The following is a 27,104-nucleotide window of genomic DNA, read 5'->3' as shown; positions in this document are numbered from 1 at the left end:
CCTCATGTAATCTGTTTAATGTATGAATGGGTGATGGGTGATATCAATAGAATTTGCCATTTTTAAAATGCACATGTTCAGTTGAATCGCTACATGTTTTTGGGCACTGATAAACTCCCCCCCCCCCCATCTTTAGCTGTGGTATTGGTGGTGTGTGCATTGGTGCCTGATCACAGATATTAATTCGGCAGAGCATGTGCATACTCTCTGGTCTTGTGGGGAAGATGGCAAATAAGAACTTGCCTTTGGCTCTCAAGATGCCTTTTTGGCCAACTAGTAGGCATGATTCCCCCCTCCCGTCCCCCCAGCAGTGTAGTCATAAATCTAAATCTCAAAATGCATGCAAATCTCTTACAAAGGAAGGCCTACTGCTCTGTGAAAGCAGTAACAGAAGCAGTCATGAGCATGAGTTTTGTGTGGGAAAATTCTACTTGTTTTTCTGTAGCCAGAGCTTTTCAAAGGAGGAGGAAAACATAACGCTTAGCAGTCTCTTCCATATTTTTTTTTAAAATGCTTTATTTATTTGCCTAACATTTGCATATAAGGGGTGTGGGCCATCCTTGAATTTTAAAAACATCCCCAGATAACTTTATCCATCACATTCCCAAGAGGATGTCCATATAGTCTTCAGGATTCTATACTTTGGAATATATATTTTTTTTTTTGCCTCTTCCAGTTTCTTCCAAGCCAGGGACCTGTGTGAAGGTGCTGACGATTGAGCCCCCAGGTAACTCGCGGCTACAGGAAGACCTGGCTCTGCTAGCAGACTGCGCCCTGCCAGCTGAACTCAGGGTAGGAAGTATATGTTTTCCCCTCCCTCTTCTTACAGGGTCCTGCCAGTTAAGCCCTCAGGAGTCCTGCACTTCTGCAATTTGTTCTGGTTTGCTCTCTTTAGGCTGTGCAGCAGCCACTCCGCTAGAGTTGAACGTTGTCAGCTTCTGCTTCCATGGTGTCAGGGCACCAATCTTGCTGGATTCCCTTACATCTACTCCTTTCTGCTCCCTCTCAGGCATCCACGTTGCTGTGTGAAAGAGGAGATAGTTGCCCGGAATATCTGCATGGGAGCTTCCATGCTCCTCTGTACTTTTGGTACATGACTGAAAGTGTGTGAGAGAGGTTCCCCCAATAAAATAAAAAAAAGACCCGGGTGGTCTGCTTTGCTATGTCTAGGCTATTCCACTCTCTTACAGCCTGTTATTCTCCTATATTTGGTAGTGTGAAATAGAAGTGGCAAATGCCATGCCTTGTTTGGTCCTGAAACAGCCATTTGTCTTCTTCGCTCTTCTTTGGGAGTCCCAACATACTGTGGTCTCTCTCCATGAAGTAATACTCTAGATTTGGCCTGTTCCATTGTTGGTCTTCTGTAAGAACGTGGCTAAACTATCTTGACTGTCTCAACTTTCAGGAGAGCCTGTGACCAGAACATGAAATGTGGTGACATATAAGCTGGGCATGAATTAATAGCACTGCTCAGATCATTTTATTGTAGAAGTCCTCAACTTTTGGTCAAAAGGTCTTATTTTCATGGGAAATCGTTTCTGGCCTCTAATGATATGAAAACAGTGAGGTGGGAGAGATAAGGGTGTGCTGCATGTATCTTGATCTTCTGGTTCTACTTGCTTTGGTGTTAGGAATGGGATTCCTGGATATTTTGGATTCTTAGTGCCAGATTGTGCTGCTTTATTGTTCCCTGGTACAGCATGGTTGCTTTTCTATGGCTTGGCACTTTGCCCGTTGCAACATGGTGCAGATCATGGATGCAGGAAGTGCTCTTGTGCATAGGCTTTCTGTCGCACATTCTCGAATTTCATAATGACCCACAGGGAAAATTTTGGACACCCAAATGAGTTCAGTCCAGTGCCCAAGGGGAAGATGCCTGATTTCTGTTTTAGATTTGTGGCAGATAATTGAAGCATGTCCATTTGCCACTGTGGTGAAACCCTGTGACTGCACTGATCAGTGTTTTAATTCTCTTGTTTTCTGCGCGCTAATGTGCGATTTATATGTAGAACCCTTTTTCAAATTTTTATTTGCTTTAAATGGGTTCAGCCCTTTTATTGAATTTGTAACTAAACTAATAAAATATAGCCCTAATATTCGGGAGTTTCTGTGCATATAAATCTGAACAGTTTATTAAAACCTCCTGCTTTCCTGTGCTTAAGACAATTCCATGTGGTAAATTCACACCGAGGAAAGGGAGCTCTCTTCTACTGGGTTGTCTCTTTGGCACATGCCAAGTTACCACTGTGCTGCTGCCACTGGCCAGCACCCACGCGCCCCCTGCGTCCTGTATTGGAAGTGACATCCCCCCCTCTCCATCCCCATTGGCCGAAGGTTTGGGAAAGGGGCGGGGTTGGGGAATATTCCGCTTCCCCAGGAGCCGGTAAGTCTCTCTTTTTTTTAATGTGCGGTATTTTTTCCTCGCACGTTTCCTGGCGATTAATTCCCATCCCCTTTTCTTCGTGGGAGCCGACAGCCTTCACGGTAATGAAACACTCCCACCCAAAATTTCTGGCCGGTTGCTCCAAGCGTCTGCCAATGAATTCGGAATTCTGCAAGACCTCTTGTCCTGCACTCCATGAAACAATATGAGTTGTTTCATAATTCAAGAGAGGAATGGTTTAGCAATCATTTTTTAAAATCCGCTTTATTTATTTTTTTATTCAAAAACCGCACTTTTAATTCTGGCTTCAGTCACCAGTCACTCCTACAAACCTATTCTTTCTCAGTCACCTGTACTTACTTTTTCCTGTCAGTGCTGTACTTTATGCAGACAAGTAGCAAGATGTCCACGTAGCATCTGTAGAGAATGATGTGATCCCCCCCCCCCATGTTTATCTCAGATTGCTGTTTGAAGTGGGTGGGTGGGTTTCAGAACTGTTTGATTATAAGTAGAGTCTGTGGCAACATTATTGACTCTTACAATGCAACTAACGACTCAAAGCTTCTCCTACAGAGCTGACTGTATTTTTGGCAGAGAGAGCTGATTGCCTCAATAGACACATGCCCTCTGGCTGTGTCCTTCTGCTGGGGGACATTACCTATTCCAGGCATGTCCAAAGTCTGTTTTGGGGGGCCTAATCCAGCCCCCGTGGCAGTTTAAAGCTCAACAACTTTGGTCGGCCCTCACGCATGTTCACTTCATCAAATCTGGCCCTCTTTGAAAAAAGTTTGGGCACCCCTAGGTTTGTGTGTTAATCTTCACTGTATAAACAACAGGAACAAGGAGACAAAGCTGCTGTTTGTCCCACAAATTTTGTTCAGTGAATAACTGACAGCAGCTGTGTATATTAGTAATATTTGGGAACGATCGATAATCTCCTAAGACTAAATGTAAATATCCCTGTCCTACAGTTCACTTACTATTTAAAAACAAATCTTTGTAATCTCAGTTCTCTGCATTTTACTATGTTAGCCTGATTTGTTTTTCAGACCCCATCAATAGCAAAACACCATGGTGGTCAAATTATGCACTGAAATTCCAAAGCCATCTTTTCTCTCCCCAATCCCCGATCTATAGCTATTACAGCTCTACCTATTAGGAAAACAGGTATACATGTGTTTAATTTACTACTTAAGGAATTGTCATGTGTTCATTTTTATGCCCTTTACTTTATCTCTTAATGTAATAAATCCTGGAATCAGGATGCAGGTTGGCAAAACTAAAGTTCTGCAGATTTAAGAGAGATTTGGATATTGTAAACTTCTGTATATTCATCTTCTTACCCAAATTATTGTTTACATCCTGCTCTGCAGCTCTAATGTTTTGAAGTTGTTATTACTGATGGCTTTATTTGCTAGATTCACTGAAATGAAATTAAAAACTTTTTTAAAAAGTAGAGGTGATCGTCTGAATGCATCCTCAGTCTTACAAAGCTTGGTTAATGCCTTGTGAGAATACTTTAGGATTTATTGCTTAAGTATAGAGGAATGTTTCTGTCTGGTGATAGGTATTTATTTTAAAAGGGTTACTAATACAGAAGGTGTCATAACAATTTTTTTCCCCTGTTTCTGTATGTACAGGTAGGTTTTGGAGAGTTGCCTTTTGACAGCACTGACAACTTTAGCAGCTGTCCTGACGTTTGTTTCCGGGTGGCAGAATACAATTTCTTGTGTCACAAGGTATGTATTCATATTGACTTAATTTACTAGGGCAGCTTTTTCGCTTGCATCTTCCAATTTGGCACATACCAAGGTATATTTTTATGGGACACGGGTGGCGCTGTGGGTAAAAGCCTCAGCGCCTAGGGCTTGCCGATCGAAAGGTCGGCGGTTCGAATCCCCGCGGCGGGGTGCGCTCCCGTTGCTCGGTCCCAGCGCCTGCCAACCTAGCAGTTCGAAAGCACCCCCGGGTGCAAGTAGATAAATAGGGACCGCTTACTAGCGGGAAGGTAAACGGCGTTTCCGTGTGTGGCTCTGGCTTGCCAGAGCAGCAATGTCACACTGGCCACGTGACCCGGAAGTGTCTCCGGACAGCGCTGGCCCCCGGCCTCTTGAGTGAGATGGGCGCACAACCCTAGAGTCTGTCAAGACTGGCCCGTACAGGCAGGGGTACCTTTCCCTTTAAGGTATATTTCTAAAGCCAGACAGATTTGTAACACTACGTTGCGGGGACAGGGGGAGCAGGGGTTCTAAGGAAGTCCTCACTGCAATTCATGAGCATGCTGATTGTCTACTACACAACAGAATCCTATGCCTGCCTTCTCAGAAGTAAGTCACACTGAGTTTTGTGGGACTTAGTCCTTGGTACGAACTATCCCACTATCTCTTGGAGGTGATTGGTATTAAATGTTTCTGCCTGACCGCTTTTCTCAGCCACATGGCTGCAGTGCTATGTAACACTGAAGACAACAATTATAGAGCCTCCAGCTGAAAATGAGAAGCTCACCGCATGCTTTTTCATGTTCCCAGGTCTACTAAGTGAGCTAGTGTGAACTGCCAGTACCTGGTATGCTGAGGCCAGCAGTCTGAACGCATGTGTAGCTGCATAAGTTGAGAATTGTCTGTATGTTTCTACGTTCTTTAAATGTGTGGGTTTCCTAAGCTGTATTATATCACTGATAGGTGAGCTGCCTTGGACTCCCTTGGGAGGTAGATGTAATAAATAAACCTTCGAAAGCTAGGAGGGTCAATAGAAATCATTCATATCTGGTTGCTCTCCTGGTGTGCAGGGCAATGCTGAGCCAGGGAGATTCCTGCTTTCTTCTCTCCTTGCAGGCATTTTTCTGTGGCCGCAGTGACTATTTCAAAGCACTCCTAGAGGATCACTTCTCTGAAAGCGAGGAGCTGCAGACCCAACCTAGCATCCCTGTAGTTACCCTCCATAACATTTCAGAGGAAATCTTCATCAGGGTCCTCTATTACATCTACAGTGATGACACAGAGGTGAGTTTTCAATTTTCACCCTTTCTGAGCACAGCCCATTTCTGGAACGTTTGTTCTTGCAAGGACTGCTGTGGTCCTAGGAGAAAAGTGCCAGAATTGCCACTGTGTGGTGGGAACAGAGTATTAAGCTTATTGAATGAGGACTGTTAACTTGCAAATGTCCCAACCATGGGATAAGAGAACCCTATATTTTCCTGTGAAATCATAGAGTTGAAAAGGGACCCTGAGGATCATCTAGTCCAACCCCCTGCAATGCAGGAAAATGCAGCTGTCCCATATGTAGACCGAACCTGCAACCATGGTGCAGGTATCAGCACCGTGCTCTAGCCAACAGCTATTCAGCTTACCCTGGATCTTTCACTTATCTTTCACTGCATATTAATACATCACCATAAAAAGCCATGCAGCAGTCCCTTGCTGCTTCAATAAACATTTCCCCCATTTTCTTCCCTTTTCTAGTGGGTCTTACGTCCTTCCCCCCAAAATGCTTGAATTTTATTTGAGGTTAGACGTGAACATTGTTTACAAGACTGCAGTGCAGCCATCCGTAAATGACAAGAAACAACCACCATGGATAAAAATATATCCACTAAGTCAACCTGTCTCTCATACTGACTGCTTTCTTGCCCCCATGTGGTCCATTTTTTCTGATGCCAACTGGGAGTACTCACTCATCTGAGGAATTCTGTGACAGCACTTGAATACATAGGGTGGTCAGTCTGCCACTAGGGGGCAGTGCCAATACACAGTGAACTGGCTAGAGATGCACTGTTTTCTCCTGTTTGTACTGCTGCTTGTCTCATTCAGAACAAAAGGCGTGGTTGCACTTTTCCCAGAAGTCCTAATCTAGATTGAATACTGGAGAGTGTGTGAATCCTTCACTTGTTGCACAGGACTTGGCATAGGATGCTTAAGGAATTGTTGAGTGTGCGTTGTGTTTTGAGTAACCAGAGGGTCTGCAAATGTAGGAGGTGAAAAACTTCAGGGTGGTGTCCATGCTGTCAAAATGGTTACAGGCATTTGCCTGTCGACCAAAAGTTGACGCAGAACTTTTGGTCACTGTGGAGCAAAAGTGTTGCCACTGTCAACATCAGCAGCCTGTTGTGGTGCTGTCTAAGCAAGCGAGTGGCGAATCTGTGGGAAAAGGAACGCGGCGGCGGCAACACTCAGCAACAACGGTTTGGGGGATGAAGCCATCACTGAAAGAAAGGCTTGTCAAATGTCTCGTTAATATCCTGAGAAGTGCATACGCATTTTGGCTGCAGTCTCCCGTCAGCTACAGGACTGACAGGTGAAGTGGGAGGTGGTAATCTCATTCCCAAGGAAATTGAATCCCTGTCATGCAGTGAGCAAGCTCCAGCTCACTGCTCTGAGCTCACAAACGCAGCAAGCTGGAAAGCAAGAGCACTTTCAGAACTGAAAAATAGCTGCAGCTTTCCCTCTCCTCCAGTGGAATTATTATACATTGGCTGTCTCTCTTGGAGCTGCCGTTTGCCTTGTTTTGTGTTCTGTTCCTTTAGAGAGCAGGGCTGGGGGACCAGATGTTGCTGGACCCCATTGGTTGTGCTGGCTGGGATTTTTGGGAGTGTGACTGAAGGCTATAGGTTCCCCACTCCTGCCTTAGAATACTTACATGTTGTGCTGGGGGTGGGGTGTGTGGAGAGACTGAGAGCCATCTTCAGCTAGTTGTTGTCAGACTCTTACCCCTAAATCTCATTGCATCTGGAAGGCATTTCACACTGTAGGGAAGTGAGATGCTAAAGGGTAGAATGTAGTGAGAGCACACTTCGCTCCGCAGAATACTCTCTGAGACCATGAATCTCTTTTCCCCCCCTTGATCTGTCGTCCTGCAGGGCAAGAAGCAAAGCTGCCAACCAAGCCATCTGTCCTTGTTTTCTTTCAAGCTAAGGAACTCTTGAAACAATTATCTTCTTCTTGACACACACACACCCATCTCTTGCTTTAAGGCTAGGGAAGTTTCTTTTAAAAATCATGACCCATAGCACAAGCATTCCTGTTCTTGAGTAATTCCAAAATTTGGGTATGGATTACTACTGAACTCCTTTGCATTTCAGATGTTATTTTTATTAATTACTTCCCCTTCACCATAACGTCCCAGGGCAGGTCACAACAATTTAAAACAAAATACTAAAAACAGTTTAAAGCAAACAGGATGGGTCTTACAAATACATATATCAACTGTCAAAGGTCAGAGATGCATCTTCATCAGCATATGAAGAAAGCTGCGTAGCGAGGACACCAGAAAGACCACTGTGAGGAGGGTATTCCACAACTTAGGGGCTGACACAAAAAATGCCCTCTCCAATTCCCCACCCCTGCTGAACTTCTGAAGGCAGTGGAACGACCAAGAGGGCCCAATAGAGTTTGTAGGAAAGGAGGTGACATTTCCGATATTTGGGGCCTAGGATGTTTGGGGCTTTAAACACTGAAATGAGCTCCTTGACTTGGGCCTGGAAATGAAGTGGCATCTAATGCAGCTGTTTTAAGACAGGGTTCTACAAGTTCCAAATGCGACCCCAGCCAGTATTGTGGCTGATGCACTTGGGCTAGCTGAAGTTTCCAAGTGGTCTTCAAGGGCAGCTGCTTGTAGAGTGCAATAATCCAGTTTGGAAGTTACCAGATGTTGGTACAGTGGCCAACATCTCTGTTGCAAAGTTAGCTGTAGCTGGCAAACCAGTCAGAAACAGCTGGCAAGCCAACACCCCTAGCCACCGAGGCCACCTGGGCCTCTAGGTGACCCAGGTGTAGACCCAAAGTACAGAATTTCTCTTCCAGGGACATGCAAGCCCATCCAGACCAGGCTGTCTCACATATTCACTACTGTAGATTCACTGCTCAGAGGTATGAATCTGTCTCCCTATATACTCCACTTAGAAGTGGGATCTTTTTTTGTTTCTATATTTTCCCACAGTAATGCCAAGGCTAGTGTTCATGGGAATGCCCTCCAAAAATGTCCAGAAACTTCTGCTGGTTTAAAAACTGGTGACCGGTGTTGTATCTGCTCCTTGTAAAAGGGGTATGATAGAAGTGTGAATAGTAATAGCCGGGGACAGGGTGTCATGAGCATTTTATGCCACTGCCAAAAGAGCTGTATTGCCTCCTCCTTGGTTACTGGGCACATTTTTACCTATAAAGTTCAGCACAACCTGGGACTGGGGTGTCTGAAGCAACATTCTCCACATGAACTCACCCAGCAGTGAATATCTTTGCCTGTCTAAGACCCTTTCCTGCCTTCTCCCTGCCTTCTGAGGTTAGGTGGTTGGAGAGAGATTGCTTTGTCAGGGTTGACACACACATTCTAGAATTACTCCCTGATTTGTTTCTGGCACTTTTTGCTATTATCTCTTAAGCACTAGATGAAGACATTCTTGCTTTGTTAGGCTTTTAATGACACCTGCCTTGCCTTTTTATGCTATCTGCTTCCCCGGGCATGTGTCTTTGTTTTCAATGGCTCTTCGTTTTGCGCCATCTGTTGCTGTTTTTATTTCATGGTTGGCCACCTTGAAACAATTCTTTTTAAAAAGGTACACAAGTTATAGTGCTAAAATGTGGCCTTTACATCTGTACTCTCCTTAGGTTCGCTTCCTGCTGACTTTGGTTTTAGTCCTCCTCCTAAATCATTTCTTTCTTTCTTTTTTTAAAAAAGACACATCTCTGGTCAATGTTTGCCATGTGAAGAAGTTTCAAAACACAGTGGCTGAGGAGGGAACTGAACAGTGCAAACTCTTCATCCTTGGAATAACAGTGAAATGGGCAAAAGCAATAGACCTGCATATACAGACATTCAGGATTTTCTCCCAACACTTTTTCGAAGAAAAGAATAGGGAGATCTTCCCCTCTGAGCCCAGTACAATGTTTAGCTTGTTAACACCAGACTTCATAATACCTACAACAATTGGGGCTGGCTCTGCTTTGAAGCAGAGTGAAGCAACATGCTATAGGTGGTAGTGGCAGAGAAGAGATGAGGCCATAGTTTGGTGTCTGAAGGATGCAGAAAGAAATGTTGGTGGGTGCCATTTAGGCTGTTCTTCAGGCAGCAGAATGCTCTGGGTTAGCACTGACATAATAGACCCAGCGCTGGATTTAGTGCAGGTGGTTCCCCTGCCAAGCTGAGGGGGCGCAAAATGATGATAATAATTTAAAAACCTATATTTATATGGGTGCTTACTGAAAAGATCCATTAAAAAAAGCAGGTGTAGCAAAATGAATTATTGTGCAAATAATCAATATTTAGATACCCAAGGCTATTGTAGAGCATCTTAGTGATGACTTCTGTGCATTGTCAGGAAATATATCCAGACAGAAGTGCACTTGGTGAATGCCCTGCAACTGAAGATTTATCCAGGCCTGAGAATTTTCCAGAAGTGGTGTTGTAAAATATTTTCACTGGTATGGGTTTGAGCTGGCAAAGCTAAGTCTTGTGTGTGAGTATTTGATTTGGTTGTGCTTGTGCCTAGACTTTTAAACTAGTTATGAACTTCAAGTCTTTGGGCAGAATATAAATAAATTGCATTTAATCATATAAATGAGTGTCACTGTTGCGGTCAGATGTGATTTCCAGACAGGGTTTTAGTTTTGATACCGAGCCCATTTTGATGGATGCCCTTTTGTCACGGCAGCTGTCTCCTGATAATGCCTATGAAGTGCTTTGCGTCGCAGACATGTACCTGTTACCTGGGCTCAAGCGCCTTTGTGGGAGGACTTTGGCCCAGGTTCTTGATGAGGAAAGTGTTGTCAGCATCTGGAAGATCGCCAAGCTGTTTCAGCTGACCCGGCTGGAGGACCAGTGCACGGAGTACATGGCAAAGATCATTGAGAAGGTAAGGAGGGGAGATTTCCCTAGGGATGGGTTGTATGCAGCAGCCAACAGGTAACCAGCAGTCATCTCTCTCAAGGCCTTTTAAGCCTGGTGTATGCATAGTTGCCCACATTTCTTAAAAACAAGGCATCATGTTCTCTCTAGAAGAGAGTGCCTGTAGAACAGCAAGGGATGTTTATATGGAGGACTGTCAATCAACTGCTTGCCTGAACTAGTTGCTTGGTTAGTTTATTTGAAATGTGAGGATTTTCAGGTTCAGAAGTAGCACACGAAAGAGCTCAGTATCCTAAGTAGTCCTAAAATATGGTGGCACAGTTTTTATTTTAGAGAATGTTCTCATACATTCTGTTGATTTGTATCAGCTGTGGCAGATTCAAGAGTCTATTACTTTACTGTAAGCTTCCATGGAGAAGCATTGGCCTAATAGTACAAGCTATATCTTCTTGTACTGAATCTTGGTTACAAAGATCAGTTTGTCCCACAACCCCACCAGGTTGTACCTTAAGCATTAACTGCTACATGCAGACCTCAGTTACGTGCAGAGTACATACATCCTGCTACTTTAATCCCATATTATATCATGCCGTATCCCCAAGAAATGCTTAGGTAAGGATTATTTGAAATATCTCCCAACTAAATGGGTGCAGAAATCTAAATTGTGCTTTAACTGGACAGTACTAACATGCATTTATGCCAATGTTTGCCCCAGGAGAAGAGCAAGAGTGCTGCCTTCTTTCCATCTCCTCTCCTGCGTGACCAGTTGTAGTACTGACAGTCCCATACTACAGTCCCATGAAGACAGGTTCACAGTCTTGTCTCTGCTGGGCATTTGGGAGCCCGGTCAATTCACTGATTTTTTTTTTAATGGCTCTAATTCGCACACCCACACAAGTTGCAACTGTTCTTAACAGGCTTTGAGAAAGGTGTGAAATTCTTTCTTGACTGTGAAAGCACATTGAAGAAAATGATTTCTTAACAGATCCACTTATACAAAAGTTCCTCTCCCATTTTCCCCCAGTGAAAACAAGCAGGAAGTGGATCTTAGTGGGGAGCCCTTTGTTAGCCAAACAAAAATCAGGACTTAACTGCACCGCTGTTAAGAATTCTAAAGGATTCTGTTTTTCCTGCACCTTCGCCGTGCTAGTACAATAGGCCACCAATAATTTTTTTAGATGATGAATTTATATTGGAATATAGAGGCACAGGCCTGTGGAACCATGCTTTTTGTAGCCTTTGGTGGGTATCGTACTTCATCAGCCTTTTTTGCTTCTGTGAAAAAGTGTTACAAACGCCTATTCCTGCTTTACAGGGTATGGGAATCTTTGTTAAATGTTTGAGCAGTACCCACAAAGGCAGTGCACTGGGACAGCTAGTGAAGAAGTTGACTAAGATTGCTTAGATTAAGTGGGTGCTATGTAATGGCTAAAACACCAGTTCTAGAGTGACCTTGTGTTGGGTAACTTTTTGTTTCTGAGGTTAAATAGTTCAGTAAATGGTGGGATGGAGGGAGCAAGAGGGATGGGTGGTTCCAAACAGAAAGCCTTTATGTAGCAAACATGTTTTTGTTTTTTTTAAGGTTTCAGATAGTTGTGCTGCCATTTTTTAATGTCAAAGTTGCATCCCACACCTAGGTCTGCATTTTTTTAAAGAGATGCTTTTCTTGGTTGCCAGGTCTTCTTCAAATTATTGAGCTGAATTAGGCCTCCTTATGGAAAAGGTGGTCTCTTTTGTGTGGTGTTACAATAGAGTGATTCTTCTTCCCACTATTCTGAAATTTAATATTATGCTCTCAGTGTGAATCCTTTTTATTTTATTTTTTTGGTAACTCATGTCCATGTGATGCATAATTGTACACACTGAATCAGAATTTCTTCTGTACTACTACCGCTGTTTAAAATTCTAAATGACATCATTATGCTGAGGACTCTAATATGCTTATCTGCCTGCCAATTTCCTTCACCACTTCTCTTTCCAATCCAGCTAGTGGAGTTTGAGGAGTTTGCTGTGGCAGTGAAGGAGAATGCTGAGGCAGTCGAAGAACGGCAGGAGACAGACTCAATCCCTCTTGTTGACGACATCCGTTTCCACATAACCAGCAACGTGCAAACATACAGTGCAATTGAAGAAGCCAATCAGAAACTGGAAGCTCTGGATAATCTTCTGGCCAGCATAGGACTTGAATGCTAATCTGGGACATCACCCTGTGTGACTTCACAGTAGATCACAGCTCAGAGTTCCCTCTCCTCACCCCCCTGGGTTTTGTAGCTGCTTTCCCCTTTTATGCATAATTTCAGTTTCTAACTTAACATTCTGACAATTGCATACTGATCTACCTTTCTTCTCCTGAGAACCAGGTCCCCGGAAGCAGCTCAGATTTGAAAACATTGCCGCTTGTACATGATAGTGCTGACGGGTGATCTGCAAACCAAATTTAATGAATGTATTGATTGGCATATTGTGAGGCTGCCAGATGTTGCAGGCCAGCGATGCCTAGTGAAAATTGGTGCAGCCTGCAAGAACATTGGCACAACACCTTCCTGCAAGCAGATTAAATTCAAGGCAGTCGCTGGTTAAGGAATGAATCAGACTGCCTTTCATGATCCATATTTTACAGGATAATTAGGGAGATAGGCACTTTTACTTCTACAGGGCTACAGAAATGTTGTGCTTGTGCAGTGGTATCTGCATTTGCCTGCTGCTTGCCTTGCAGAAATGGCTGTGTTTATTCATCCTGCAGCCTTATCTTCCAGATTTGCACAGTGGGGCAGAGCAGAACCTTGGCTTTCTAACCCAGATGCCTTATTATTCAGCAAGCTCCTGTTCAATTCAGGTGTCCCATTTGTTTTTTATTCCCCATTTCTGCAGTTCTTACTGGAACACAGTAGTACTCTACGAAATTGCATGGCTCGACTTTTGTCTCGAGTGCAAACACACTTGGCCACCTACTCTTTACATGTTACTTTTGTAGAGGATGCTCAAATGCTGATGTTTAGCAGGAACTTTAGTCATGTGTCTGTTCCACTTCAAGCATAGTTGTGACATTTTGTAGATATTGCTGGGCTTGGAAGTTTAGTTCAGGTGGTTTGCAAAGTCTTCAAATCCTGGTTTGGAGTATGTGAGTGTATGTGTGGCATGCACTTCCTCCTTTCTCACGGAAGCATAACTTATTGCCCTATTCAGGTAATGGTATGGGGTGGGGTGGGGTATAACTGTCATGCAACCATCTTCACCCCATGATCCCCCAGTGCCAATACACTTGACCTCACATTGGCATAGATCCAAATATCGTGATCAACACGTTGCGAAATTAGGGTCTATGAATCACATTACTCTGGTATATGCATGTTGGTGTACAGACAGTGGCTCACCACTGCTCAAGAGTGCGCAGTGTGTCATCTCCCCCTGCCCCTCCCTTTAGAAATAGCAGGAGTTGGAGGCAGCTACAATCTGGGCTTGCTTAGTGCTCATCCCACCATCACTAAACTCTACTGAATTGAGTGAAACATCTGCTTGTAACAAAGCTTACCAAGGCATGTCCTTTAAGGCTGCCACAAGTTAGTAGGTTTTTTTAACACAAACTCCTCTTAAAATCTTCCTAACAAGCGCTACTTTGAGACTTTGGCAATTGGAGAACATTTTGGGAGGAGGTGGGGATGTGAACAACGCAGGAAAGGGCTGTGTTGCCTAACATGGAAACTTTCCTAGCTAAGATAATGCAGTGGCTCTGTACCACATACCCTTAAGAATTATGTGCTGTATAAATATAAATATGACAAGGAGGCCCACTTTGGATTATCCTGGCAATGTGAGGATGATTATTCATATATACAAATACTATTAATCATGAGTACAATTGCATTAGTAGATGCAGTTGCTCTGGCTGATGTAATACTGGGCCTTCAGCTTTCCACTGATAAGTATTCACAATCAAAGCAAGGTCAAGAACTTGTTTTTTCACTTTCCATTGATGGGTGTGATGAAGTGAGAAACTTACATTGGGTCTTTTCCCATTTTCCTACCTGGTTTCTTGACTTGAACAAGATAATGACATTATATAACCATGTAAGCAGAGTCAGGGCTTACCAGAAGTTACTGCCTGCCATACTGGAGATTCATCTTCCTTTAAATGTTTTGTGATAGAATGGGAGATGGTAGGGTGGGGGTGTCCCAGATTCTACACCTGTAGTTCATGTCCCTAGAGAGATACAGTAGCAGGACTGAGTTTTTTGTGTTCTTGGCTCTATCTCAAGGCATATATATCATCCATATTTATGTGATGTTATTCCCATGCAGGCTCTCTTAAATGAGGCACTTAAACTCTGACTTATTTCAGTCTCTGCTTTGGAATACACAGCCATCCCAGTCTCTAAACAAGTCCCCTTTGAGCTGCCACAAATCTACAGTAAGGGTCCATGCAGTATTTGACAAATGAAACTAACTTGATGTAGAATTTGACACTTCTGACTCCTGATTTTGTGCCAAGGAAAGCACATCTCTTAAAAGAATGGTACTTGTTCAAAATCATGTGGAACAGTTATGTTACGCAGAGGCAGCAAACTAAAAAACCTGGCCAAGGTATTATTTTCCCTACTTTTCACCAAAAGTAGTCACAGAAGTTAAGTTTGATGCTAGAGTGTTTGGAACCTGGATTGGCTAGGCATAATTTCTCTCCATCATGTTATGGCGACAACTTAGAAGGGCACCTCACAGAATAAAAGGGCATCATATTGAAAGGGGCACAACTTTATTATTGAGCTGCTGGTTTCATTCTGTTCCGCAGTCTTCCTGTTATCATGAAAAAGGAATCAGTTGGCTATCTGCTGAATTTAGCAAACAAATTAGGTTTGACCTTTTAGAGTTTATGCCAATACTGAATTATTGGGGCAAAAACAAACCAGAAGCACAGAAAGTTTTTTTAAAAAGGCATACTAGTATTTCTTCTTTCAAGTGTCTGGTAAAGTAAATGTGAAATATAATTAGTTAATTGTCAAGAAGCATGGCACCTGGGTGCTTCTGGTGAAATGACTTCTGACTCTTTCTTTTAATTGTAGAGGCAGTGAAAGAGTGTCAGGGTGGCCTTTGTTTTCTTGCCTAGTAACAAAGGTTTGCCCAGACTCTTAAATATGCTGGAGAAATTAAGAATGGATTGCCAGTGTGAATGAGTTTTATAGTTGCATTTCTCAGTTCAGCACATTGGTGAATTGTCCTATCACTCCCAACTAACTGTCTGGTAGTATTTAGATTCTTGCCCTTTGCAAGAGGAAACAGATACTAGGAGTCACACTTACAAGTGAAAAATTGCCTATTTAAATAATTAAAAAATGAAATTAATGGATTTCTAATATTTATTGAACTTGTTTTTCTTGGCTATTGGTTGTAGTTATATTGCAAGACAATTTAAATTTAAATTGTTTCCTTTGTTTACATTGGTTCTGCCCTCTGCTACTTGTTAAAAATAAAGAGAATGTAAAGCTTTTCAGAATGGCAATATAATAATAATATATTTAAAAGCTTAATATATAAGCATGTGTGCAGCAATAAAGAGTTTATTTCATTAGATCTGGTTTGGCTGTGTGTCATTAATTCATTATATGAATGAGTGCTTAAAAGGGTTTCTTACATGCTCCCTCCCCCCCCAGGCAGTAGCTGTGGTTGTGATGACATGGAACTGTCAAATGCCACACAAATGTTTTTCCACCCTGGCACCATCTTCAGATTAATAAGTTGTGCACGTTATAAGCAAAGAGCTGGGTGTTTAATAGTGGTGACTTGACACCATTTAATTCCATGCTTCTAGTAATGATCCTGAGGTAAACATACTACCTATATTGCATAATTTCATAGTTCCTTCCTGAAATTCTAGTACCTCATGAAACCCTCCTCCCGTGACTCACAGCCTGTGGTAGCTATCAGGGTAGGAGTAAGAAAACAGGTTGGTGTGAGTGACTCGGAGGGTTTTACAATACAGTGGTACCGCTGGTTGTGAACGCCTTTGGTTGCGCACGCTGCGGGTTACAAGCTCCGGTGTGAGCGGAAATCACACGCCAGAGGCGCGTGCACAGCGGAAGGCACACTTTCGCTAATGGCGCCTCAGGTTATGAGCCGTTTCTGGTTACAAACGGATTCCAGTCGTAACCAGAGGTACCACTGTACCTGGTCCTCTCAGTGAAAACATTTAGGCCTAATATATGGGATCACATGTCACTGGTGGTCTGAACACAGTACTGACGGTTCCGTGTGACCCCCCTCCCCCCGCCTTGAACAGTAGTTTATTTTCTCAGTCCTAGCACATATGGATTTGCCTAATTTTATTTTAACAGCAGCATTGAATTTGGCTAGTCTGTGAAAGCAACTTGCCCATGAAAATGCAGGGACTTCATGACTGGGGAGAGGGGAGAAGGGAAGAAGAAACGTCCGCTTATTCTTGTATATTCTAATGTAACTACTAAAAAGGTATGTACTGAAACAGAAGGGACAAAACATGGGCATTGCAATGAGTCTTCCAAAACACTGTTAACATATATGAGTTGAACTCATGTATTTCTTGTATTATTATTATTTAAATTTGTATGCCGCCCTTTATCCGTATATCTGTAGAATGTGCTGTCTACATTCACCTTGAGAATGTCTTGTCATTGCAAGCCTAGCTAGGACCAGTTCTTGTTTACTCTCTTGCCTATTTCTCTTGTGAAGCCTTCAGAGTTTCCCATCACTGCACGTCCAGAGCTTCTTCTGAACTTGGGATCTTTTCTCAGTTTGTCGCGCACTGGCATATTTTTCAGTTTCCTCTCTCTCTTGTTCTCCATCCCTCCCACCAAGTACCCTGGAAGTTTTGTGCCTGCTTTATCTAGGCCTGGGTTACACATGCAGCAAACTGAGGTGGGGGCAAGGTGGCAGAATAGGCTGGGATGGCAGGTAGGGTGCATTAAAAACACAATTCTCTACACAAACTCCCTGCAGATAGGTTTGAGCCCAGACTGTTCTGTTTGTCCCCATTTTTCATTTTGTGTGTTAGTTGCAACGTTCAGAACGGCATCCATACCTGCACTCCTGAAACTTTCTCCCCCACCACCTCAATATTTTATCTCTGCTCATCCAGCCATGCACTCTTCAACTTGTGCCTGGACCTTGGCCCCAGCTGAGACTCTGTCTCCCAACAGCATTTTGTAACAAAATCAACAATAGTTTTCAGAATAGAAAAACCAGGAATAAAAATGGCATGGCATTGCAGTTCACATCTGTGAAACAGATATATGGTTTTCCCTGTTTCAGGGAAGCACTTGTAAGTTATGTCCTCTTGTTCTAACTAAAATTATGTCTCCAAGGTGGATTTGAGATAATCCACTGGTTAACCTTTTTAGCAGAAAATGAAGTGTCCAAAATGGTGTTACTCAGATTTTCAGTGTACAAGATCCTAGGCAAACTGTTTTCATTGTTTTTTGGTATTTTTTGGAAGAGGGATATTAGATAGATAGATAGATAGATAGATAGATAGATAGATAGATAGATTAGATATAAAACCAGGAAAGTTGAGCGGATCCACCTTCAGGAAAAGGGTTAATTACCTGAGTGCTTCAGAAAGGTCAAAACCGTGAGACTGCTGTGGAAGTAACACAAATGAAAGAGAAAAAGAAAAGTAAAAGAGAAGAGTGCTGTTGCTGATGCTGTCTGGTTGGTGGGCTGGTAAGTAGGTGAAGGCACTTCCATTATCGCTGTCTTTTCACTCGAGGGCTTTATAGGAACAGCGCTAAAACTAACATGAATAATTAAATAAGCCGGAGGTGCCTGCTTTAAAAGGGCACCAGTCACGAGACTTCAAACACTGCCATCAACGTGGCACATTTTTAAAAGGGTATTTCAATCTCTTGACTTCATGAGCTGAATGAAGACCAGGAGTGAAAGTAAGTGGTCACAGGAGGATAAAGAAATTGTTTGAGGGAAGAAAGTGTAATGCCTACGAAGTCAGGCAGACTTAGTTCCCTCATTATGAAAGTGGTATGACGAGCTTTTTAGCAGGAGGAATAAGACATGCAGTTTACAGAGGTGCAGACAAATCCTAGCCACACTTTAAGGCAGGATACCGAAAGTACATTATATTGCTGGAGAAGAAGAAGCAAGAGAAGCTGAAAATGTGTTCTCTTAACATGGATCATGGTAGGCAGTGATATCGGTGGGCATTTTGTTCCATTGCAAAATGGGGTGTCTCTTTTGAAGGATCCTTTTGAGAAGAGTGCTTCAAGACAGTACTGTGATGCTCAACTGGATCCCATTGAGAAGGTTGGGTGAATCTTTAGAGCAGGGGTGCCCAAACTTTTTTCAAAGAGGGCCAGATCTGATGAAGAGGGCCGTGATATGCGTGAGGGCCGGCCAAAGTTGTTGAGGGTTTTTTTTAGGATTTAACCCCAATGTTTTTGAACTTTTTAAAGGATTTTACCTCAGGACATATACTGCCATGGGGGCCAGATTAAATCGACCGCCGGACTGGATTAGGCCCCCGAAACAGACTTTGGACATGCCTGTTTTAGAGGCAGATAAGGCACATAAGTGGTCTTGAGTCCCTTCAGGGGGAAAGGTGGGGTATGTGTGAACAAACAAACAAACAAAGGACTTATGTTCCCATTTGGCACAACCAGTTATTAATGTTGACTCCCTAGAACTCTTGCTTGACAAGGCCCCAAATATTTTGAAGCCAGTAATATTAGTCCACCCAGGATTTAACAGCATGATAAAAAGATGTGTGAAGGCTTCAGGTAACTTCCCCCTCCCCCTACACACACAAGGGACATGAAGCTTGACTTGGTAAGTCAGAATGTAATACGTGATCTAGTCTACCCAGTTTGCGTTAGTGGTGGAAGCAATTCCTGTATTGCTAAAGACGACAAATGAGAAATGTGCCAAACCTTCTCTATTCTATTGTAATCCAATGGCACTACCTGTGTCTATTATTCTCTTATACCTGTGGAACTCCTGAACAAATGCATCTCCTAGATTGTTTTTTCCCCAGTACACATTCTCAGCATAATCCCTTTAACATGGTATTCTAGCTAGTCTCAGCTAACAAGTTGTGTAAGTTCAGAATTATTAAGAAGATGGAACCAGACTCAGTTCTGATTTGCTACCTTAGACCATTTGCATCAGAGATGGGACTTCTCTCACCATTGGTTCAAGCAACCATTCATCTGAATTAAGAGGTTGGCTGTTACTAATCTCTGATTTCCCCTAAAGACAGGAAAGCACCCCGATATTTGTCTCCTTGTAATCATCCCAAATTAAGAATCAAAACATGCTCTCACATTCATATCACCTTTCATGCAAGGAACTCTGCACATGGTCTGAAACCCATTATCCACTTCAACCAGGTAAAATATAACTAGGTAAGTTTGAGTGATTTTATTTGTGTGTGTGTGTTGCATTTCCTTGAAATAAATATATGGCCATTTAGGTTCCTTAGATTAAAAAGAATTTAAGCATTTTCCCCATGTGCTAAACTACACAGTTGTTAAACTACCCCTCTGTGTTTTAAGGACAATTCACAAGGTTCTGTAAGATTTGGTATCCTCTGGGCTTTGAAAAGAGTCAGTGCAAAGCTTGTTACTATTTAATATTTCATGGGCTGGGCTTAAGGGAAAGGGTGCTGACCAGCTGTATTTAGGATTTCTATCAAATAGCGTGATAGTTTTGCAGTTGTTCACAAGGCACGGTGAGCCTGTTGTAATTCTTTCAGGGAAAAACCTTTTATAGAAAGAGTTGGCCCCACCTATAGGGGAAAATCTGCCCCCCTCCACAGATTCCTCACATGGCAAATGACTGTAAGAAATGTGTTGCCATCCTCCAATGCTATTTTTATATCACTTCCAAAATATGTGGAATAACTATTTCCAAACTCTACCATATTTGTATCTTAAATTTGCATTGGGTACAAAGTCTGCTGCTAATCTGGATCCCCCTGCAAGAACGCAATCTGTAGATCCATCTTCCGCATAGGGAAAGGAAGCCAAAATCTAAATGGAGACATAGCGCCTGGCGAAATAAGAATTAGACAGGTGCTGCCAAACCTGAAAGAGAGGCTTGTGGCACTGAATTTTATGTACAGAAGGCTAGACGCAAAGGGGGGGGGGGGGACGACAAACAATAAATTAAACATGGTATCTTTTAAGCATTCAGTATTGTTTAAAGCTTCCAAGTGTGAACTTATTTAAACAAAAACCTTTCAGACAGTGCTGTGCTTGTTACTCTGGGAACAGGGCCTGCCTTGAGCAGAAGGACTGCAGTGGTGCATTCCTAGGGCAGCCATACATCCGGGTTTTCCAGGACACATCCAGGAATTGGGCCGCAAAATGGCTTCTGGGCAGATTTTGGCTGAATCGGCCAAATGTCCAGGAAAACCTTGACATATAGCAAGTAGGGCGATTAAAAAAAATAAATGCTATGCATTTCCAAGGTCCAATTCTTCCTACAGTTCTTTTAAATTATGGAACATTCAGCCTCACAGTCTAATGCAGAGGTTTTCAACCTTTTTGAGTCTATGGTTCCCTTGACCAACTGCATTCTTTCTGCAGCACCCCTGTGGGGCTCAGGAGCCCAGTTGTGTCACCCCTTTCCTGCGGAGCTGGCAGCCTCTCGCCCTTTTTTGAACACCTTCCCTTGTGGAGTCTTCCCTCAGCCTCCTCTATGCTTCCCTCTCCTTGGGAGTCCTCTGGGCAGCTAAAGCTGCCGCCCCTGGTCTCTGAGCTGCTTCCCCTGTCCCAAAGAGAGGTGCCTTCTCACACTGCCCCACAGGGCAGCCCCAGAGGCACCATTCACCTGGGGAGCTTGTAGCCAGGGCTCCTGCAACAAGCAGCTGTGCAAGCCTTTGGAAGGCAGAGATGCAAGAGGGCATCAGAGGAGGGAGGGAAGGAAAGAGGGACAGAGACCAGTGTTGCCCGCGGCACCCGTGACCATCATTCAAGGCACCCTAGTTGAAAACCACTGATCTAATAGACCCAGGGTGGAGAAAGGGGGGGGCACTTGTTTGCCTTTGAACTCTGTTCCAGCAGTGACTGCCTGAGCGCTCAGGCCGGTGTGCTCGTCTCTCCTGCCAAATTTTAGAAGCAAGATGAGGGTCATGTTCATACTCAGCTGCTGACTCCAGCTGGCTTCAGGGGAAGGCAAGAGTTGTAATTTAAAAACCCTTTTCCTAAGTGTTTTTGGGTGTTTTCCCAGTTTATGGAAACCAGCCCTGATACTGTTCTTCCACCTGTCTGGATGCCTGCCCCACCAGCTGGGGATATGAGAGGGGTGACCTGCACATTCATAAAGAAAAGCGCATCATGCAACATTCCTTAGACTGTACTGCATCAGAATGCAGGCGGCAAATGTATGAATAAAAGATCCTCCATGGCAGAAACTTTCCGAGTCAAAAACTTGCATGTCGGCAGACAAGAATCCCCACCCCCACCCCTCTTAATGCACTAGTTTTCTGTGCAATCATTCCTACCTGTATCTGAAATGCTGCAATATTGGGAGGACTACACCCTGTGTATTTTCTTCTTCTTCTGCAAATGTAGATTTTTATTTACAAGCCATTAATTCACAGGGCTGCTAACATACCTGGCAGTGTGCAACAAAATCTTCAAAGCTTCATAAAATTATCACTTAAAATAACAACAATTATACCATTAAATATCTGCCTTAGTTGCCCATGACATTTGCTAGCCAAATGTTTCTCACCCTGGCCAGAGCAATAGACTCTTATTTGGGATGGCATTCTTTCTAAAAGCTTATCCTCATCTGAATATGACAATGAGGACACATCACATGGCTCCACCATTCACAGTTCAGCTGTGATGTGAGATGCCAGGTGGGAATCTTGGAGGAATCTACTGCAACAGTGCATAGCCCTGAAAGTAGTAGATAGTTATATACAGTGGTTGTTGCTGTTTAGTCATTTAGTCGTGTCCGACTCTTCATGGACCAGAGCACTCCAGGCACTCCTGTCTTCCACTGCCTCCCGTAGTTTAGTCAAACTCATGCTGGTAGCTTCGCAAACACTGTCCAACCATCACGTCCTCTGTCGTCCCCTTCTGCTTGCGCCCTCAGTCTTACCCAACATCAGGGTCTTTTCCAGGGAGTCTTCTCTTCTCATGAGGTGGCCAAAGTATTGGAGTCTCAGCTTCAGGATCTGTCCTTCCAGTGAGTACTCAGGGCTGATTTCCTTAAGAGTGGATAGGTTTGATCTTCATGCAGTCCATGGGACTCTCAAGAATCTCCTCCAGCACCATAATTCAAAAGCATAAATTTTTCGGCGATCAGCCTTCTTTATGGTCCAGCTCTCACTTCCATACATCACTACTGGGAAAACCATAGCTGTAACTATACAGACCTTTGTTGGCAAGGTGATGTCTCTGCTTTTTAAGACGTTATCTAGGTATACAGTGGTATCTCGGGTTAAGAACTTAATTCATTCTGGAGGTCCGTTCTTAACCTGAAATTGTTCTTAACCTGAGGTGCCACTTTAGCTAATGGGGCCTCCTGCTGCCGCCGCGCCGCCAGAACACGATTTCTGTTCTCATCCTGAATAGAATTCTTAACCCGAGGTTTCTGGGTTAGCAGAGTCTGTAACCTGAAGTGGTTGTAACCTGAAGCATCTGTAGCCCGAGGTACCACTGTATTCCAGTTCTCTACTGAATCTCCAGAAGAAAGACATTTCCCCAGCTTCCAAACTGATCTATGTGTGGAGCTGCTTGTGTAAATAAGTGCTTGCCATTTGCATCCAGTGGTTTTTGTTCTTGGAACTATACTGCTTTTTTTGTTTTGTAGTGAAGCATAATTACAGTCATCTATACTGTAAGTTGCTTCATGCAAATTGCTCATCTAGTTGAAGTGGCTTAAAGTGATATAATATAGCCTCTGTAATAAGACCACTTAGTCTAAAATGACCTGAGGGCAAAGTGCTAACATAACTCTTGCTTTTCCAACTGACATTGAGTTAGGCAAATTTTGGTCCAGAAAATTGGGTGTAGATTCTTTTCTCCCCACTTGTCATGTTGGCTGCTAGAGCAACCTGTCAAGCTTAAGTAATTTGCACAACTCTGTGGGATTCACTTTCACAAGATAAGCTGATATATTTCACACCTCAACTAGAGAAGCTCCTTGCAGAGGGATTACAGCCTCCTATATGAAAAAAATGTTTGAAGCTTGTTTAAATAGCCAAGGACATCTAATGTTTGGAAGATATACTAACTTCTGCATGATGTGTTATGCAGAATATGCATTTCTGGTCTATTACAAGCTGACTCCCAATAATCTCACATTTTCATTTAAAAGTTGCAAATCCTCATAGTTGCAAATAGAAGCATTCTAGAAAGATGGGCTTGGAAATCACAATGGAGACCAGTAATTAAGAAAGAGACCTTTGTAGTTCTGAGAATTGCTGTGCTGTGTGTTTGCCACTGCCTCTGCCTCGCAGTGCCCTTCACCACCATCTTTCCATCTGAGAAGAATACATGTTCAACCCCTTCTTGACTCCACAGAGTAAAAATAAAAATAAAGTGCATCATTCTAGTTTGCACAAGATGCATTGACAATGCAATTTGTGTTTCCAGAATGCAGAAGTTTTGAATGGTAGTCTGCACAGAACTCAACAGCTATCGCGATAGTTTAAAAAAAACAGCCTTGATCATTGCCCTGTTAATTTATTATTGTAGCATGAATGCTTTTAATTCCACCTCCTCACATTCAGATTTCTGTTTCTGCTCTGCTGTTGCCATATCCTTTGAAGCAGAGGAAATAGCAAGTTGAATTATTACAGTTCAGTCCAAGTACCCCCTTCCCCCCAATTTATTTAAGCTGAATGTCAGCATTTGAGGATAATCTAAAAAGCTAGTGTAGGGAACCTACCAAATTTGGTCCACAGAGCCAAAAAGACTCCCCACCCCAGTCTAAACATGAAGCTTTGTGGGAATTTTGTTGTCGTTTCCCTAAATTATCAGAGTTCTTTGAAATATCCGAAAGCATTCCATGCCCAGTTTAGCTTGCTCACTAATGTGCAGATAAGAATAATGGGTTCTGCATACCTTGGGATGTTGTGACTGTTCTCAGCCTAAAAATGCACTCTTGCATATTTTGGGGGAAGAAAATCAAATTTAGATACATTAAAAAAAATGTTTAGATTTTGAGAAGTGTTTTTAACCATAGATTTATGCAGAAACAATGGGATTAGGGTTAAAAACATGCAAAAGCAAACCAGGGGAATCTGCCTATTGCTGGTCTGAACACAGAACCACAATTTCTAAACAGCACTGGGCAATTCCATTCATACACATAGGGGCCATTTCCTTTATAACTTGACACTATGCCTGTGGATCTTTGCACATTTCAAATTGCATTGCCATGGCTCAGTGGCAGAGTATATGCTTTGCCTGCAAAGGGGCCCAGGTGCAATCTGCAACATCTCCAAGTAGGAATGGGAGAGACCCCGACTTCCCATGTCAGTCAGTACTGAGCTAAATACACCAAAGCTCTAGTTCAGTAAAAGGAAGCTTCCTGTGTTCCTATGCATTTTAGTTTTGCAAGAGCAGACTATGCTCAGAAAGTAGCTGAATGATATCTGTACATACACATACTGTTTATATATTCTAACTCAAGCATTTTTGACTGGACCTTAACATTTCAGTGCCTAAGGGGGATTGTCCAAATGACAGCCTTCCCTCTTCTTCTCCGTTGCCTTTGGTACAAGCAGCATAATACCACATGACAGTTTTCTGTCCTTTAATGGTGTTCAGATTATTCTGCCCGAGGCAGCTGCCTCGCAGGGCCTAATGGCATGGCCAGCTCTGTCTACAATTCATGTTTATGGGAATATTCTGCTGCCAAAGGTCCGTATTGGACATGCTCATAGATTATTCAGGCAACTTGTTTCTTGAATGTTATGCAAGTATGCTCTGCGTTTACATTGTCTCCAGCACAGCTCACAGTGCTTGCAAAACATTTAAAACAATCATAACGACGACCACATTTCTAGCCAAAGCAATTAAGCATCTCTCTCTGCCTAATCGCTGGGGGTGCAAGACAGAATTTCAGCAGGTGCAATTTGTCCTGCAGGGTTGAGGAAAGTTGTACCTACTGACTAAAATGCCCCCTGACATGAACTGGCAGGACTACGGGAAGGAGGGAAAGGATACTAGTGAGGGGACACACCGGGGCAAGCTGGGGATGGGAAAGGAGAGGTTGGTGTAGGAAGTACTCAGGGGTGATGGAGGATGATGAGGGGGTGGGGGTCAGTGCACAGGAACCAGAGCAGCAAGGACCCATCACTAGAGTCAGACGGGCCCCTGCCTCCACAAACAGGGTGGGCTCTGAGGTGCAGGGAGCAGCAGATAGTACACTCTAGGAGGCAAAAGCAGGCAAGGGCTCACATCTCAGCTCCCTAGCTGGCCAGGTGAGGCTCGCTAGCTCTGGAAGGAGGTGTGTGATTCCTCAGCTGGAGTAGGTTCAGAACAGGTGAGGGTCACAGCCTCATCAAGCCCAGATGCTGCAATCAGGAGGCAAAGTGCAAAAGGAAGCAGAGCTGAAGTGTTATGTCTGCTCAACTGCCCATTTTGTGGGACCTTGACTTGGATGCTCCTGGACCTCTACGGGACTGTACTTCGGGTTTGACTCTGGACGGTATCTTGACTGTGGAACTTCAGACTTGGCTGCTTGGTCGACCCTGAACCTTGTTTCCTGACTTTTGGACTTCGCTTGTGTGGATCGACCCTCAGATTTTGGACTTGCTGCAAGGTAGGCCAAGGAATCAGGACACTCCTCTACTATATATCTGCTAACTCAGGGGTGGGGAACCTGCAGCCCACCAGATATTGTCAGACTGCAACTCCCAGCAGCAGGGCCCATGGTTGTAGTTGAAGGGTGGGAGTTTTCATTCAACAAATATCTGGAGAGTTAATGTTCTCCCATCCCTGTATTTACTAAACACACCCTGAGCAGCACTGACAGATGCCCCAATAGTGTGTTGTGATAGCTACATTCACTGCGTTACCCAGTGCTGGAAAAGTCAGGCATTATTCCTAGGGCACTCAAAGTGTCTAGCTGCGTAACCTAAGGTTCTCTGCATACTACAGCCACTCTGCCATTGACAACTAGAGTGGCCAATCTAACTCTGCAAATTATGCAAATTAATGTGTAAGTCCTTCAAAGCCATGCTAGTGTTCTAGTAGTTTTGGTGTGAGTGACAAGACCAGAATGGTGTTTTGCTGTTTGTTGGTACATGGAAAATTAGTGTAGGTATAAGGAAAGGTGAATTCCTGGATGCCAAGATCCAGATTTGGGATGTGTTGTGAGTTACATTTTATGTGTGATGTGAAAAATTTAAATAAATAATAATAATAAAGAATTAATGGAAACAAAAAATCAGCACAAATTTGAAATAAGTGGCCAAAAACAGTGCACTTTTGAAATGTTTGGCCTGTTACCTCAATTTAAAACAGCATCCAGATGTATCCAGAGACAAATCTGCTCCTTGATCTTGGGAACAATCATGCAAGATTTGGTTAAGAAGTGTATCCAAATGCATAGCAAACAAACAACTTTCCAAAATATGTAGTAAATGAGTCTTCACCACACTCATTTTGCTAACTAAACCAAAGGAGTTCAAAGGACTGGAATATGAAGCAATTCATAAGACTTGCAAGCAGAAGCTGTTGCAGGAAGTGCTGTTTCCAACAGCTAAAATACACTAGTGAAAGTGAATAGAAAGAGCCCATCCAGCTAAGGAGTCTTTATTTAAGGCTGTATTTAATGCTGCAATCTGTTGATATTAATGTTGGATATAAAACTGGATTCCCTGTTGTGGCTGGTATCAAGTGGCTGGGAGCTGGGAGGTGCCTCCAAAGAAACAGCTTTC

The 27,104-nt window shown here is 43.2% G+C and overlaps 1 protein-coding gene across 3 annotated transcripts in view; it reads left to right on the top strand.

The window, feature by feature from the left end:
• ABTB1 (ankyrin repeat and BTB domain containing 1) overlaps positions 1-15,782 on the top strand; it is a 37,401-nt gene extending 21,619 nt beyond the window's left edge. For all 3 annotated transcript variants that reach the window (XM_077924971.1, XM_028719194.2, XM_077924970.1), the window contains exons 8-12: positions 677-792; positions 4,024-4,122; positions 5,218-5,385; positions 10,026-10,226; positions 12,206-15,782. In XM_077924971.1, coding sequence (XP_077781097.1) covers positions 677-792; positions 4,024-4,122; positions 5,218-5,385; positions 10,026-10,226; positions 12,206-12,412 — 791 coding nt within the window. In that variant the 3' untranslated portion in view covers positions 12,413-15,782. The remainder of the gene's footprint in view (positions 1-676; positions 793-4,023; positions 4,123-5,217; positions 5,386-10,025; positions 10,227-12,205) is intronic.
• The last annotated feature ends 11,322 nt before the right edge of the window (positions 15,783-27,104 follow it).

Source organism: Podarcis muralis, chromosome 2 (genome assembly GCF_964188315.1).
Source record: "Podarcis muralis chromosome 2, rPodMur119.hap1.1, whole genome shotgun sequence".
NCBI classification, from domain to species: Eukaryota; Metazoa; Chordata; class Lepidosauria; order Squamata; family Lacertidae; genus Podarcis; species Podarcis muralis.
Note: the sequence above shows the minus strand (reverse complement) of the source record. Positions and strands in the feature narration are given on the sequence as shown.